The sequence below is a fragment of the Cyclopterus lumpus genome, chromosome 13, assembly GCF_009769545.1.
Source record: "Cyclopterus lumpus isolate fCycLum1 chromosome 13, fCycLum1.pri, whole genome shotgun sequence".
In the NCBI taxonomy this organism is placed as follows: domain Eukaryota; kingdom Metazoa; phylum Chordata; class Actinopteri; order Perciformes; family Cyclopteridae; genus Cyclopterus; species Cyclopterus lumpus.
In genome coordinates this window covers 6,504,091-6,521,959 of record NC_046978.1, presented here as the reverse complement: position 1 = coordinate 6,521,959, position 17,869 = coordinate 6,504,091, and the positions used below count along the sequence as shown (strand labels likewise).

General features: G+C 41.7%; 2 protein-coding genes across 2 annotated transcripts; both read left to right on the top strand.

Moving 5' to 3' along the window:
• The first annotated feature begins 3,022 nt into the window (after nt 1-3,022).
• On the top strand, nt 3,023-8,159 carry LOC117741756 (extracellular calcium-sensing receptor-like). Its single transcript, XM_034548976.1, is given in 13 exon segments — nt 3,023-3,330; nt 4,113-4,407; nt 4,503-4,748; nt 4,789-5,116; nt 5,884-6,086; nt 6,223-6,444; nt 7,044-7,167; nt 7,253-7,353; nt 7,356-7,437; nt 7,440-7,805; nt 7,808-7,845; nt 7,847-8,083; nt 8,085-8,159. Coding segments are annotated over 13 exon segments (2,625 nt in total).
• Nucleotides 8,160-9,154: 995 nt separating this feature from the next.
• Nucleotides 9,155-17,107, top strand: LOC117741148 (extracellular calcium-sensing receptor-like). Its single transcript, XM_034547952.1, is given in 11 exon segments — nt 9,155-9,288; nt 9,674-9,968; nt 10,064-10,285; nt 10,287-10,340; nt 10,342-10,355; nt 10,627-10,922; nt 11,556-11,755; nt 11,860-11,880; nt 11,882-12,082; nt 15,466-15,589; nt 16,203-17,107. Coding segments are annotated over 11 exon segments (2,439 nt in total). The 5' UTR covers nt 9,155-9,181.
• Nucleotides 17,108-17,869: the final 762 nt, after the last annotated feature.

The following is a 17,869-nucleotide window of genomic DNA, read 5'->3' as shown; positions in this document are numbered from 1 at the left end:
TACTGCTATAGGCTTATAGGCTGCTGGGGGATGTTTTAGGATACACTGAGCACCTATCTCATCTTCTCTCTCTCCTTATGGATGAATTTACATCTCTCCATTGCACCTTATTAACTCTGCTTCCTCCCCGGAGTCGTTGTGACTTCACGTCTCATAGGGTCCATTGGACCTGGAGGTGTCTGATGCCTGGTGAACCGGCCTCCCGCGTTGGCCCTGCTGATGCGCCTCCTCTCTACCTCCTTCTGTTATATGGATTGGAGTTCCATTCATACATTGTCATATTATGTAACTTTGTAAATGCTGTTCATTCTGTACACTTGACATCTATTGCATCTGTCCATCCGGGGAGAGGGATCCTCCTCTGTTGCTCTCCTGAAGGTTTCTTCCGTTTTTTCCCTGTCAAAGGTTATTTTTGGGGAGTTTTTCCTGATTCGATGTGAGGTCCTGGGACAGGGATGTCGTATGTGTACAGATTGTAAAGCCCTCTGAGGCAAATTTGTCTCATTTGTGATATTGGGCTATACAAAATAAACTGAATTGAATTGAATTGAAATTGAATTCTTCCTCATGCACAGACGTGAGGCACGAGTTCTAGCTGATGTTCTTATTCCTTAATATTTCTCAGGGCTCTGGAGTCCTGCCGGAGTATGTGCCATCTCTGGTGGGGAGACTGGAGAGAGCCTTCAGTGCAGCGAGGCTTCATGATACAGAAGCTCATGAGAGACATAAGCTGTATCATGATGAGGATATTTGCCATCGTTAGTGTGGCTTTACAACCCGACTGAGAGTCGCACCAAACTGGCGCCTCACTGGAAGGGCCCCTTACAGGGTCGAGCAGGCGCTGGCTTCAGGCGGCGAGGCGGCCCTGACATACCGGATTGTCAACCCACTTGACCCACTAGACCAGGCCCAGGTGGTTCATCATGATAGATTGAAGCGGTACACTCTGCCCCTACCATCACTGGCTGTCGCTGACACATCACTCTCCCTCCCGTCTTCTCCTGAAATGGGGGCTTCTCAGCATTTTCCTAGAATGCGAGTGGAAAAACAAGAAAGAATAAAACAAACACAACTACGACCATAACTGTCCAGCCAAACAAGGACACTCTTTTCCTTCGTTGGAGTCGGGAGGGCAACTCAACCGAGCTCTCTTCTTGGGCACGGTCGGGATCGTCACAAGCTAGGTGTTCCTCACGAGAAGGAATCCAAACTGGTGACCGGAACAAACTGACAACGCACCAGGGAACGCCGTGGTTCTTAAGTCATGGAGGAGGGTTCTGATGGAGGATTTAGGGGGCTGGAGACAATGGGTTTCAGGGGGGAGAGATTAAATACTGGGTGAATCCTCATGGAACGAGGCAACTGTAGTTTGACCGAGACGATGATGGAAATGATGGGAAAAGGGCCGATATATCAGGGGGAGAGCTTCCTACACTCGATGCGGACGGGGATGTCTCTTGCAAACCGACTGTCCAATACAGTAGGCCGGAGCTGGAACACAACGTCAATTCGCCACCTTCTTGTTCTGCTCAGCTCTCCACACACGCCTACAACGACGGGCATTGCTCTGGACTGACGGTACTGCAACCTCAACCTCTTGGCTAGGGAACAGGGGAGGCCGATAGCCTAAGGAGGCCTCAAATGGGATAGCCCGATGGCAGTAGACGTGTGGGAATTGTGGGCGCGTACTCGACCCACGGGAGGTGACGGCTCCATTAGGAGGGATTGGTGGCGGTCACACACCTGTAGATGGCCTCGAGCTCCTGCTTTATCCTCTCCGTCTGCCATCCAATTCCATGGCTCCTAATAAACTCTGTGTCCCGCAACACCAACACTCCTTCCCTGATGCTTGAGGGAAGATGAGTGCTGGTGTTTGCTGGAGTCGGTTGATCGGGGTTCTGAGGGAGGGGTGTCAACCGAGGAGCCAGTATGGGGCCCAGACAGGAGCTGCAGTGGTGGCCTCCTCCGAGGGCCGGGCGAAGGCCTGGCCGAAACCTGCGAGCGACCACTGGGCGGTGCTTCCTGCTGCAGCTCTCCCCCACGACTAGGGAAATTCCAGCACCGTTCCCTGAACCACTCATCCCACCCTGCCCCCTCTACAGCTGAGCCTAACCACGCCCAAACTCCAGATGTATATTTGCTACAAAGTGTTTCATCATATTGTTTAAGGCAGAGAAAAATACCAAGAAATATTTAATGAACAATTGATAATCTTAAAACAGAAAACTTTGGAGAAAACTAAGATAGCAATTAAAGGGACTTTTAATACAAATATCTAAGCCACAGAGGGCAAAAAGGGAGAACTTGTTTCACAAATATACTCTTGGCTGAAAATAAACCAACGTTTAGTTGGTATTTTTACATATATGCTCACTGGCATAATGTAAATAGCAGCATTGTCCATATTAAATATCTGTTTCAATTCATCATATTCAGAATGCTCCTACTCCAACACGTTGACATAAAGTCAAAGAACTGTTCTACACACCTGATTCTCATCACCTGTAGCCTATCTATATGTTCACTTAATAAATTAATGCTCCAATCTGTGTTCAATGTCAGAACTGAATGTATTCACTCAGTCTTTGTTTTCAGTAAGGATACAATGAAGACAAAAAAACTACATTATGGCTCCAACAGCAACATTTATTATAGGTCATGATGTGCACATTCAGTCTTCATCTTCTTTATCTAAATACTTAGGTTTTTTTTATATTGAATGTTTTATTAATTTTAATGTAGTTTTGCAAAAGTAATTTTGATTCATACTTAATTAAGAACATATTAGTGTTTACTATGGTAACTTTATTAGAAGAGAATATAGAAGCGGGCACTTGGTGCAGATTATAATGTACACAAAGCTCACAAAACAGAATTACAAAAAGACTTGACAAGACCACTGGGTAGGAGCATCCTCTCTCTGACGTACAGTAAGCTGACGTACAGTAGGAGGGAATCTTTAGTCTGAAAATCTATATAGACCAGTAAAAACACAGTATGCCCACAAGAGGACAGTTGAGGGATGGAGATCTCAGCTCTCTTTATTGGCCTGATCCTGTCGCTGGGTTTGTTTGAGCTGAACTCAGCTCTTGTCTTGAATGGTTCTGTGGATGGTGTCCTATCCTCTGGGCTTACAAAGGATAGGACTGGTGTTGGGGTCAGCACCGAGGCCTCATCTGTGAAATGTGAGCTCCAGGGTACTATTTGTCTACCTGCTTTCTCAATGGATGGTGACTATGTTATTGGTGGTAGTTTCTCCATACATTACTCCATGCACACAATGAAGCATAACTACACCACCATGCCTGATCCACTAAGATGCTCAGGGAAGTTAGTAAGAGGGATTCACGGGGGCTAAGAGAATGTGTATATACTTTGAATGCCTTAGTATTGTCAGGACTCAGCCAGCCGGACTCCCTCCTCAGCCCGTTCACACAGTGACACCCGGTACCTCAGAGCGCTGCCAGGGAGCTACGGGCTTGGAGGCGGGGACAAGCTAGGTGAGCTCCAACTCACACCTGAAGCCACTCAGCTCGTCCCACAGCTGCAGCTCGTCAGCTCGTTGTCTACGGGGAATAAAGATCAGGACTGTCTGTGCTGACGTTGCGAGTTCGTGCCATGATCTGATGAGTCTATAGACGTTCCCTCCTCGGGTCTTTGCTGGTTTCCCTCGTGTCTTTGCTGAGTATTTTCTTGGATTTTTTGTATAGATTATTTTCTGTTCGACCATCAAGTGGATTACCTTTTTCCCCTTCCTCTGTGTTTTGTTTGTGCTCAAATAAACTACGGCGTGTGTTCGGCTAAGACTAGAACCTTCCTGTTGTCGTGCGCTTGGGGTCAGAGTCAAACCGTAACAAGTATTTGGTCATGAAAAAAGTATTGTATTCACAAAATAGTAGAAAATTGTCATTCTTTTTTTATTTAACTGAAAACGAGATGAAAACAAAAAAATAGTTTTTTTTAAATATCCAACTATTGTTAATTCATGCATTAAGATTATTGTGCATGTTATACTGATATTTTTGTTGTGAATTTTTGTTTGAAATCCTATTATGTATTTCTGTTCAAATTAGTGAATTGTCCTCATCATATATAGACCATATTTTGTGCAGCATTGATACCTGTGAACTGCGCTACTCACGCGCAATGATCTTCGCCATCGAGGAGATTAACAACAGCACGGAGCTGCTGCCGGGCATCAAACTCGGTTATCAGATCTACGATTCGTGTGCCTCTGTGCCTGTAGCGGTGTATGTGGCATTCCAGCTGTCAGGCGGCCTGGACCCGGTGTTTTACAGCGGCGACAATTGTTCTCAATCTGGTAAAGTGATGGCCATTGTTGGTGAGTCTGGGTCCACGCCATCCATCAGCATGTCTCGCATCATCAGGCCCTTTAACATTCCTCAAGTAAATATTTTGAATTTTTGAAAACAATGTTTTTAATAGACCAGTGCTATATTGTGTCTGTCCTCTTAAATAATTACACTGTTGTGTTCATTTAGGTTAGTTACTTTGCCACTTGTGCATGCCTTTCCGATAAGCAGCAGTACCCAAGTTTCTTCAGAACGATCCCGAGTGATCAGTTCCAGGCTGACGCGCTGGCAAAGCTGGTAAAACACTTTGGTTGGACTTGGATAGGTGCTATCCGATTGGATTTGGATTATGGAAACAATGGCATGGTGTCATTCCTGAAGGTAGCACACAAAGAGGGGATCTGTGTGGAATTGTATGGTTTAAACTATCTCCGTATAGATACACACATATATTTTGTTTATATTGGTATAATACAATACACTATTATATCTCTCCAGGTCGACAGCTATTGTTATTGTGGCATTTACATCCCCTGGAGACTTGAGGATTCTGCTGGAAGAGCTGTCGCTCAAGCCCTCTCCACCTCGCCAGTGGATCGGCAGTGAGGCCTGGGTAACTGACCCAGCTATGCTGAGGTTCAGTTTCTGTGCTGGAGCAGTCGGATTTGGCATTGAGCGATCCGTCATCCCAGGTCTGAGAGACTTCCTGCTGGTTGTCTCTCCGTCTAAAGTGACTGCCTCTCCAGTGTTTACTGAGTTCTGGGAGGATGCATTCAACTGCAGGCTGGAGAAAAGTGAGAAAAGTGGGTTGAAGACACTCACAGTTGGGTCTTATCTGTGTTGTGTGTTTTGATATCTGACTGGATAAGCACTGGATAAGCACTGGATAAGCAGCTGCTTGAACAACCCAATCCCTGAGTGATGAAAGGGAAATCTAAGTTTATTGAAAAAAGACATAAAGTGGAAATAAGTTATCTGTGAATAATCTTTCAGGTCAAGTTGAGGCCTTGTGCTCTCTTGGAGAAGATGTCAACACTAAAGTCTTGAACACAAGCACACACTATATAGACAGTCTTTAGGCCACCAAGCTAAATAAAGAATATCTAATTGTAGTAATCACTCTGTTACAGTTACAGTATATATGTAAATATGTACGTTGGTCTAAATATATTGTTATAGCGACATGAATTTATAGATCATTTATTTGTTTGAAAGACATTTAAACAGGTCAAGTCAGTATTCAATTCAAAGGAAATATTTTTTACAAGAGCTGATATACACAAGGTAAAAAATAACAAAACAAACAAAACATAGGCCAATTACACACTGAAACTGCACATATTTAAACAACACAAAACAGATAAAGACATGTCCGGACAAAAAGTGTTTTGAATTGTTATGAAAAATAAGCATATTTTGAAGTGAAATAAAGAATATAGATACAATAGTTTATAAGACAGGTTTTGCAGGTTAAATAAAACAAAAAAATAACATTATACATATATACAAATAATTATATAATTGTCAATGGTCAAAAACACCTTCCTGTTTCTTTGTGTGTTTTTTGCAGCAGCCACAGACAAGAATGCGTGTGATGGAACTGAAGACATAGAGACGATCCAGAGCCCGTACACTGACACATCTCAGCTCCGAATCACTAACATGGTGTACAAGGCTGTTTATGCAATAGCACATGCCATTCATAATGCAGTGTGTCAGCAAACATATTCTATAAACCAGTGTGATAAACTCAGGAGCATAGAATCCAAACAGGTCAGTCCAAACAAATATGAGAACACTCCAATGCCCTTTTTTGCCATACTGTACCTTTTCCTCAATGAAATATCAATTGTATTATAAATTGTTTAATTTATCCCTCTCTCTGTCTTCCATTACTTCAACCTCACAGGTTCTCACTCAGTTGAAGAAATTTAAGTTTTCCCAAAATGGTTATGATGTGTCATTTGATGCCAACGGGGATCCTGTGGCCACATATGAACTGGTTAACTGGCAAAAAAGTGAGAGTGGCAGCATTGAGTTGGTGGCAGTAGGGCACTACGATGCATCACTGCCGGTGGGCCAGGAACTCTGTATCAGCAGGAACCTCACCTGGGTGGAGGGTGGCACACAAGTAGGGAGCCCAACATTAAGATTATAACATATTTAAATTTTAAATTTGGTGATATAAACTACAAAGTGCCATCAGTAAGAGCATTTTCAGTCTGAAAATGCTCTTACTGATGGCACTTTGTAGTTTAACTTCATTGAAGAAATTGTACTTGCTTGATTCTTGTTGTTCTGAGTTTGGACTCATGGTTTAATGCACTTATTGTAAGTCACTTTGGATAAAAGCGTCAGCTAAATGACATGTAATGTAAATTCCACTTAATAGTTACAACAATAATGTTTCTTTGAGTTACGGCGCAGGAATGTACAACAAAAGTACTTTGCCACAAAAAGACTGTAACTTTGGAAAATAACTTCTTGCTTTGTCCAATCCAGACTGCTGAAGCCTCATTTTGGCTTTAGCTGAACTTTAGAATGCATTTATTTCACAACTATGGATTTCTTCCACCAGTTCTTCCACGCATTGACAAAACACACATACACATATTGACTTGCCAGTATTTTTTTTAGACAGACTTGAAAATAATCTGAACCCATTTTTTAATTCTCATAGCTTTGAAGCACAACTGAATATGTGTGACTTTGTTTGTATCTATGTGCCAGGTGCCTGTGTCAGTGTGCACTGACAGCTGTCCTCCAGGATCTCGAAAAGTGCTGCAGAAAGGAAAACCCATCTGCTGTTATGATTGTATACCTTGTCCTGAGGGGGAGATTAGTAACGCTACAGGTATTGTTTCTCCGAATGCATTACTATTGCACAACATGAAATATTGAGGACGATTGCTAAATCCTTTTTTGTTGTATTTTTTCAGATTCCCCTGATTGTTTCCCTTGCCCCAAGGAATTATGGCCTAATGCGAAGAGAGACACATGTCTACCAAAGCCTGTAGAGTTTCTTTCCTTCAACGAGGCCCCCTAGGAATCATCCTGGCTGCATTCTCAGTTGGTGGTGCCTGTCTTGCCATTATAACAGCGGCTGTTGTCCACCATCACAGGACATCCCGATTGTCAGAGCCAACAACTCTGAGCTGAGCTTCCTGCTGCTCTTCTCTCTGACTCTCTGTTTCTTATGCTCATTAACCTTTATTGGAGCACCCTCTGAGTGGTCCTGCATGCTGCGCCACACAGCGTTTGGGATCACCTTCGTCCTCTGCATCTCTTGTGTTCTTGGAAAAACAATAGTTGTGTTAATGGCATTCAAAGCCACTCTCCCAGGTCGTAATGTTATGAAATGGTTTGGTCCTCCACAGCAAAGGATGACTGTAGTGTCTTTCACTTTTATTCAAGTATAATATGTACTCTTTTGGTTGGTTCTTAGTCCTCCTTTTCCAAGGAAAAACCTAACCACATACAAGGAGAGAATCATCCTGAGTGTGCATTAGGCTCAGCTATTGGGTTCTGGGCGGGTGCTCGGGTACATCGGCCTGCTGGCTGTCTTTTGCTTTGTGTTAGCTGTCCTAGCGCGGAAACTACCTGATAATTTTAATGAAGCCAAGCTTATCACCTTCAGCATGCTGATATTCTGTGCAGTCTGGGTCACCTTTATCCAGCATATGTCAGTTTCTCCTGGGAAATTTACGGTGGCTGTGGAGATATTTGCCATTCTTGCCTCCAGTTTTGGACTCATATTCTGTATATTTGCCTCCAAAGTGTTTCATCATCTTGTTTAAGCCAGAGAAAAACACCAAGAAATATTTAATGGACAAAGGTAAATCTTAAGACATAAAGTTTGGAGAAAACTAATACGGCAATTGAAGGGACTTTAAATACAAATACCTAAGCCACAGAGGACAAAGAGGGAGAACTTGTTTAACATGTGTTCTCTTGGCTAAAGATAAACCAGCTTTTAGTTAGTTAGTAGTTTGATATACATGCTCATTGGCATACTGTATATAGCAACATTGTCCATATTAAATTTCTGTTTCAATTCATCATATTCAGAATCTAAGCACGCCAGCCATGCTCTTACTCCAACACGTCAAAGAACTGTTCTACAGTTCTGATTCTCATCACCTGTAGCCTATCTATACGTTGACTTCATAAATTAATGCTCCAATCTGTGTTCAATGTCAGAACTGAATGTATTCACTCACTCTGTGTTTTCAGTAAGGATACAATAAAGACAAAAAACTACATTATGGCTCCAACAGCAACATTTATTATAGGTCATGATGTGCACATTGAGTCTTGATCTTCTTTATCTAAATATTTACAGTTTTTTTACATTCCATGTATTATTAATTTAGTTTTGTAAAAGTAATTTGAATTCATACTTAATTAAGAACATATTAGTGTTTACTATGGTAACTTTATTAGAAGAGAATATAGACACAAGCACATGGTGCAGATTATAATGTACACAAAGCTCACACAAAAGAATGACAAAAAAGACTTGTACAAGAGTTAATCAAAGACCACTGGGTAAGAGCATCCTCTCTCTGACGTACAGTAAGCTGACGTACAGTAGGAGGGAAGCTTCAGTCTGAAAATCTATATAGACCAGTAAAAACACAGTATGCCCACAAGAGGACAGTTGAGGGATGGAGATCTCAGCTCTCTTTATTGGCCTGATCCTGTTGCTGGGTTTGTTTGAGCTGAACTCAGCTCTTGTCTTGAATGGTTCTGTGGATGGTGTCCTATCCTCTGGGCTTACAAAGGATAGGACTGGTGTTGGGGTCAGCACCGAGGCCTCATCTGTGAAATGTGAGCTCCAGGGTACTATTCGTCTACCTGCTTTCTCAATGGATGGTGACTATGTTATTGGTGGTGTTTTGTCCTTACACCACTATGCACACATAGTGAAGCATAACTACACCACCATGCCTGATTCACTAAGATGCTCAGGAAGGTTAGTAAGAGGGAGATGTGGGGGCTAAAAGAGCATTACTCTGTGGGGATGGAAAGGTTTTAATGTGTTTTACTGACAAAAAGTACCAAATCAGTATTTGACTTGACTATTGTAGGTTTTATATTTACTACAATAGCAAATTGTGACTTTTTAGGGATGAACATTTCGTGATAAATATTAAGTTCATCAACTTGCGTTTTTTTTTTGTTTAATGTTTATTTTGGTGTTAAGGTAATTCTTTGATGTAATAGTTGATCAGATATGCAGTGCAGCTATCAGTTCCTGTCCATAACTTTAAAATGTTTTTGTCTTTAATTTCTATTAAATTAGTGAATTTTCCTCATCATATATAGACCATAACAGTAACACGAGTGTCTGTGTGCAGCATTGATACACGTGAACTGCGCTTCTCACGTGCAATGATCTTCGCCATCGAGGAGATTAACAACAGCACGGAGCTGCTGCCGGGCATCAAACTCGGTTATCAGATCTACGACTCGTGTGCCTCTGTGCCTGTAGCGGTGCATGTGGCATTCCAGCTGTCAGGCGGCCTGGACCCGGTGTTTTACAGCGGCGACAATTGTTCTCAATCTGGTAAAGTGATGGCCATTGTTGGTGAGTCTGGGTCCACGCCATCCATCAGCATGTCTCGCATCATCGGGCCCTTTAACATTCCTCAAGTAAATATTTTGAATTTCAGAAAACAATGTGTTTAATAGACCAGTGCTATATTGTGTCTGTCCTCTTAAATAATTAAACTGTTGTGTTCATTTAGGTTAGTTACTTTGCCACTTGTGCATGCCTGTCCGATAAGCAGCAGTACCCAAGTTTCTTCAGAACGATACCGAGTGATCAGTTCCAGGCTGACGCGCTAGCAAAGCTGGTAAAACACTTTGGTTGGACTTGGATAGGTGCTATCCGATCCGATTCGGATTATGGAAACAATGGCATGGCGTCGTTCCTAGATGCAGCACACAAAGAGGGGATCTGTGTGGAAATATTCTGAATCTTTCTATCGGACCCACCCACGAAGCAGGATCCAGAGAGTAGCCGGACATTATCCGCAGGTTTTTAAATTCACTGATTATGTGCTTTTGTTTCCTGCACTAACACTAATCTTCTCAACACAAATCCGCAACAATATTCTGTAAAATATAAGATAGAAGATATTTTCTTATCGTAGTTTCAAATTGGAAATATATCTTTTTGGTTAGTTTTCTCACATGAAGGGCACATTACTGATGTTATAGAATCAGTGAAACCAATAATTGCATGTTAGTTTGTGCTAATTATCTTGATACAGATTTTTCTAAAACAATGCACTATTATTCTCTACAGGTCGACAGCTATGGTTATTGTGGCATTCACATCCTCTGGAGACTTGAGGATTCTGCTGGAAGAGCTGTCGCTCAAGCCCTCTCCACCTCGCCAGTGGATCGGCAGTGAATCCTGGGTAACTGACCCAGCTATGCTGAGGTTCACTTTCTGTGCTGGAGCAGTCGGATTTGGCATTGAGCGATCCGTCATCCCAGGTCTGAGAGACTTCCTGCTGGATGTCTCTCCCTCTAAAGTGGCTGCCTCTCCAGTGTTTACTGAGTTCTGGGAGGATGCATTCAACTGCAGGCTAGAGAAAAGTGAGAACGTTTGGCTGATCCTTAATATAAAAGACAGCTGCAGTTGGGTCCTTGTTTGTTTTCTTCTATTTTTGCAATAGTCCAATTTAATTTATTTGTTAAAATGTTTACAACTGCTTATACCCTAGAATAATAATGAAAATATCTTAATTTCGATTATTTATCTCTGTGAATAATCTCTTGTATTGTGTGTTTGTATGAACTAGGCTGCAGTAGTGTTCACCATGTCAACACTGAAGCTCTGAACCTAAGCACATATTGACAGTCTCCAGGCCACCAAGCTAAATAAAGTACAATAGTTTTACTTAGCCTACTAGCATGTATGAGTTACAGTTTATACAAATATGTATCTAGTTCTAAGCTATTTTACCGACATTGATCAGATTATTTATTTATTTGAAATATGTTTAACATTTTATACAGATCACCGGTTTTTTGATGACTTAGCTTGTAAACATGTAAACATAAATAATTGGGCTGGATAAAGAATCATTTCTGCAAAACAGTGCTTTGACATATAATTAAATTAGAACCATGTAAGTATACACATTTCTAAGTGGCACATTTGGCAGGTTAGCTAAAAAAACATACAGATGAATAATAATATAATTCTTTGTGTGTTTTTTGCAGCAGCCACAGACAAGAATGCGTGTGATGGAACTGAAGACATAGAGACGATCCAGAGCCCGTACACTGACACATCCCAGCTCCGAATCACTAACATGGTGTACAAGGGGGTTTATGCAATAGCACATGCCATTCATAATGCAGTGTGTCAGGAAATATATTCTATAACCCAGTGTGATAAACTCAGCAGCATAGAGTCCAAACAGGTCAGTCCAAACAAAACACCCCATTGCCCCTTTTTTTTGATTAATGTTATCTTACATTGTTTCAATCTCCTCCCTCATTGTCTTCTTTCACTTCATCCTCACAGATTCTTACTCAACTGAAAAAATGTAAATTTTTCCCAAAATGGTTATGATGTGTCATTTGATGCCAACGGGGATCCTGTGGCCACATACGAACTAGTTAATTGGCAAAAAAGTGAGAGTGGCAGCATTGAGTTGGTGGCAGTAGGGCACTATGATGCATCACTGCCGGTGGGCCAGGAACTCCGTATCAACAGGAACCTCACCTGGGTGGAGGGTGGCACACAAGTAAGGCGCTCAAAAGCAATGTTCAAATGTCAATTTATTGGCCCATTGTGTAATATTTATTTGCATCTATTGGTGTGTTGCAGATTGCAACCATAAATAACCCTCTGCCCACCGCTCCCTTTACAAGGGTAATTTTATTACAACAGAGCTATTATTATCAATACTCTGCTTTTCTACATGACAAAGTAATCGCTCTTAAAAACATTCAGAACAGGATTAGAATCTATATTTAAAATATATCCAAATATAGTTTATCGAGCAGTAACAGTTATGTTTACAACAACAAATATCTCATTGGAAAAAAAGAAACAACACTGCTTAGTGAAATTAATAAAGAATGAAAAGCACAGACATCAGTCAGTATCAGTCATTCCTCTGTCCTCCTGGCTGCTTTGTCTCAGCAAGCAGAGAAGTGAAAAACTAAATAAAAAGAGCTTTTGACCGTGATCATGCATGCTGTGCTTGTGTAAACATAGCAGGTGGTGCAAGAGACTGCGGATGAAGCCAATATAATTGAGTTTCACTGTCAATGTCTGTAGTTAAATAGCTTTATTGATAAGTATTGGCTTTTACTGGCAAATATTTTATTGCACGTCCAGTAATTAGTGTATTTGCCGTGAACTTGAGTATTCATAATGTGACCTGGTTCACTTCACCACAGCGGCCCATGTGCTCAGGCTTTGTTTAAGTGTGTCTTTGTGTGTCTGTAGTTACAGAGTTTCATTGCTATAGCACATTTGTGTTGTAAAAATCTGGCAGTTTTGCATAATCATCAGATATCCGTGTGACTTATGAGAAATTGGTGCCACTACATTTTGTCCAAAAAACAAAATTGAGACGATTAGTGGTGCCTATTTAAAATAATGCAAAAGAAAAATTTTTACGAATCTGTGAATATCTTTTCAACTTTACCTAACTGGAGCAATCTTAAATTGTTGAATATGTGTAGATTAAAATAGTTTTTTGATCACTGCAATTGTTTCCTTTGTACATAATTGCTGTAAAGAAATCCATTACTAATACAAATCCATTGTAATAAATAATTTAAGTGTATTTCATGACATTTCATCAGGAAATTCCTCTATATTTCCAAATGTGTTCCCTTACTGAGCCACGACAGAGGGATAGTCATAAATGGAGGGAATTTGTGGTAAAAAGACTAACTTAAGAAGAAAACAAGGGTTATGATATTGTAACCATAAACACAGCAGAAGCCCTCTACTGGACCCTATGGGTAATCGTCTCCCTAAATCACCAGCAAACATTCGCCCACTAAATATTTGCATAAACGTAGCTGGCTAATCAGGATATGTCTACCCCGGTACATGCATACCCCACACTATATAAGGCAGCACACTATCCTACAATCTCTTCAGCCAGAGGGCTTTTACCTAGGGTTACAATACCGTTACCTCTCTACTAACACACAAAGTCTCGCCTTGTCGCCAAATAACATTGGTCCAAGCACATTGATACTGACTGGCTAAAGGCTAGTTGCTCCAATCCACCTACTTCTTTACAATGTAGGTTACCTCAGCCAACCCAGTTAGTACACAACTAAACTGGTTGGAGCCATTGCAAAACCCTGCAGGGGTCAACAGACAAGCAGTAGACACCCTGCACACTATGTTCTGAGACTGCCACGCTGTGTGTAGAGTGTGCATGGACAACACTGCAAGAGTACTTTCCAGCCTGCCTTTAGGCTTGGGAGATGCAAAGCCGTTCCTCCATTCATTTCTTGAGAAGGGTTTTACTGGTCACACCATCCTAAAAGTACACAAACAGCTGTTCAGTGCACCTGATGGTGTTCTTGTGTTCAATGTTTTGAACAGGGCAAGGCAGAAGTAATTTAGCCTCCCTGTCCATGGCATGTTGAGGAAGAATCCTGCTGCATTACCCTCGACCTGAAGGAACCCCTTAAGTTCTTGTAAAGAAAGGAAGGTTTTGGCTTTTTAGCTACGAAACCGCAAGCAGCTGAGGTGCACCAATAGGGCAGTCAGTTCACAGAAACTTAGCCGAGGTCAATGCAGGCAGGAAAGCAGTCTTGCATGATAAGGCCTTCTGAGAGGGGTGCTCCAGAGGCTTAAAGGGATCCCACAACAAGGACTCAAGCACTAGTGGCAGTTCCTATTGAGGGGGGAAGCACACATGAGCCCCTACAAGAACCGCCTCACAAGAGTGTCTGAAGACCGGTCTGTTGCCAAAACCCTCATAGTAGGAACAAATGGCTTCATACACCTAAATAGTGGCATGAGACAGCTCCCGATCCACGAACCACTGCAAAGAGGAGAGAATAGGCACAGCCTATCCAATTCAGAAGCCAAGACCGTTAGCCCCCTCCTGAGACACAGCCTCTCCGAACTGGGGTGCTATCACTTGAGTAATTTCGTCATACAACGGTTCAATACAACAACCTGAGGTTATCAAAATGACTGAAAACTGCTTCAGACTCAGTCTCTCCAACAGTGAAGAGGTGAGATGGTGTCGGGAAGGCGTAAATGAGCTTTCTTGGCTGTGGCGGGGTGGATTTTCCTTCTGTGCCAATCAGTGTTGCGCCGTTTGGCAAAAAGATCCATTTCAGCTTCTCCGCCCTAAGTATGTAAAGAGTCTTCAAAAACAACAGTGATTCTGGGGCCCCCAACCATCGTCTCTCTGCTAACCTCCCGAGCAGTTTGAACCCCTCTCCGCTTGTTTTTGTCGGTCACCATGGTGCTGTTGTCGGTCCACACCAATACGGGCCTTCCCCGTACAAGTGGCCGAAAGTGTTGGCAGACTAAGAACTCTGGCTGTGACTCAAGGACGTTGATTGTCGTCCCTTCCTTTGGGGAACACATCACTTACCACTCTACAAAGGCCTGGACATGGTGTCGGACAAGGGCCTTGACGATGTGCTTGAAGCGGCTACTCCATCGTTGGAGATAGCCAGACAGTGGTCAATTCGCTGAAGAGAAAAGGATAGCTTCTAGTGTGAGGTCCACAAGTATTCTTGTTAGCATGTCTTGATTGGCTGGCTACGCTTACGCACATTTGAAAATCAGTGGTGAAAGGCGTGCTCGTGATTGGAGGAGAGTATTACCCATAGATTATAGTCGAGGATGGAGCCTGTGTGAGTTAGCAACAATATATTTGTCCAACTCACAATCACTTTAGCTTCAATTAAATTGAAGAATGCATTTTTACACAAAAACTGTAGATTTCGTCTCTGAGCAGCTATATTGAGATGGCTTTAGGAGGGGTCACAGTGTGGTTACAGTGAACAAAAACACTTTCACATAACATATTGGCATGTGAGTATTGCTTTTAGAATATTAACCTATTCTTTAACCCTCAGAGCTATGAAGCACAACTGAATATGTGTGACTTTGTTTGTATCTATGTGCCAGGTGCCTGTGTCATTGTGCACTGACAACTGTCCTCCAGGATCTCGAAAAGTGCTGCAGAAAGGAAAACCAATCTGCTGTTTTGATTGTTTACCTTGTCCTGAGGGAGAGATTAGCAATGCTACAGGTATTGTTTCTCCTACTGCAGATGAAACAGACGCTGGCATGTTAGCGACCGCTCCATTTCTGATTAAATGTTTTTACACTATACCCGAGCAGATAAAGTTGTCTTGCAAGTCCACGAACACATGCTACCTATTTTCCTCCTTGTCTGCTCACCCATTACCGCTGCTATGATCACATCACCCCTGTCTCCCAAATCCTCCACTGGCTCCTTGTCCCATAACAGAACCAATTCAAAGTCCTTATCCTCACTCACAAAGCCTTCCACAACCCTCCTACTGCTTCACCACCACTCTTCTTTATACAGCTTCTAATTCCTGTCAACACCACTCAGGACCAAACACCAGACAAGGGGCAACAGAGCATTTTCCATACCTGTTGAAACTGCCCCAAATGTCCATTTTCAAATATAAAATAAAACCTTTTTCAAAACTGCATTTAATGTGATTGTTGTTGTGTATTGTATATTTTTTGTTTGTTGTTATATATTGTAATTTAAACTTGTGGAAAATGTCTTAATTTTGCTAAAATATCTTTGAATACCATTATTATTATTATTTACAACATCAAATATGCACTACAACTGCTAAAAGTCCTTTTTTGTTGTATTTTTTCAGATTCCCCTGATTGTTTCCCTTGCCCCAAGGAATTATGGCCTAATGCGAAGAGAGACACATGTCTACCAAAGCCTGTAGAGTTTCTTTCCTTCAACGAGGCCCTAGGAATCATCCTGGCTGCATTCTCAGTTGGTGGTGCCTGTCTTGCCATTATAACAGCGGCTGTGTTCCACCATCACAGGACATCCCCGATTGTCAGAGCCAACAACTCTGAGCTGAGCTTCCTGCTGCTCTTCTCTCTGACTCTCTGTTTCTTATGCTCATTAACCTTTATTGGAGCACCCTCTGAGTGGTCCTGCATGCTGCGCCACACAGCGTTTGGGATCACCTTCGTCCTCTGCATCTCTTGTGTTCTTGGAAAAACAATAGTTGTGTTAATGGCATTCAAAGCCACTCTCCCAGGTCGTAATGTTATGAAATGGTTTGGTCCTCCACAGCAAAGGATGACTGTAGTGTCTTTCACTTTTATTCAAGTTATAATATGTACTCTTTGGTTGGTTCTTAGTCCTCCTTTTCCAAGGAAAAACCTAACCACATACAAGGAGAGAATCATCCTGGAGTGTGCATTAGGCTCAGCTATTGGGTTCTGGGCGGTGCTCGGGTACATCGGCCTGCTGGCTGTCTTTTGCTTTGTGTTAGCTGTCCTAGCGCGGAAACTACCTGATAATTTTAATGAAGCCAAGCTTATCACCTTCAGCATGCTGATATTCTGTGCAGTCTGGGTCACCTTTATCCCAGCATATGTCAGTTCTCCTGGGAAATTTACGGTGGCTGTGGAGATATTTGCCATTCTTGCCTCCAGTTTTGGACTCATATTCTGTATATTTGCTCCAAAGTGTTTCATCATCTTGTTTAAGCCAGAGAAAAACACAAAGAAATATTTAATGGACAAAGGTAAATCTTAAGATATAAAGTTTGGAGAAAACTAAGACGGCAATTAAAGGGACTTTTAATACAAATACCTAAGCCACAGAGGACAAAGAGGGAGAACTTGTTTAACATGTGTGCTCTTGGCTAAAGATAAACCAGCTTTTAGTTAGTTAGTAGTTTGATATACATGCTCATTGGCATACTGTATATAGCAACATTGTCCATATTAAATTTCTGTTTCAATTCATCATATTCAGAATCTAAGCACGCCAGCCATGCTCTTACTCCAACACGTCAAAGAACTGTTCTACAGTTCTGATTCTCATCACCTGTAGCCTATCTATACGTTGACTTCATAAATTAATGCTCCAATCTGTGTTCAATGTCAGAACTGAATGTATTCACTCACTCTGTGTTTTCAGTAAGGATACAATAAAGACAAAAAACTACATTATGGCTCCAACAGCAACATTTATTATAGGTCATGATGTGCACATTGAGTCTTGATCTTCTTTATCTAAATATTTACAGTTTTTTTACATTCCATGTATTATTAATTTAGTTTTGTAAAAGTAATTTGAATTCATACTTAATTAAGAACATATTAGTGTTTACTATGGTAACTTTATTAGAAGAGAATATAGACATGGGCACTTGGTGCAGATTATAATGTACACAAAGCTCACAAAAAAACAATTACAAAAATACTTGTACAAGAGTTAATCAAAGACCACTGGGTAAGCGCATCCTCTCTCTGACGTACAGTAAGCTGACGTACAGTAGGAGGGAATCTTTAG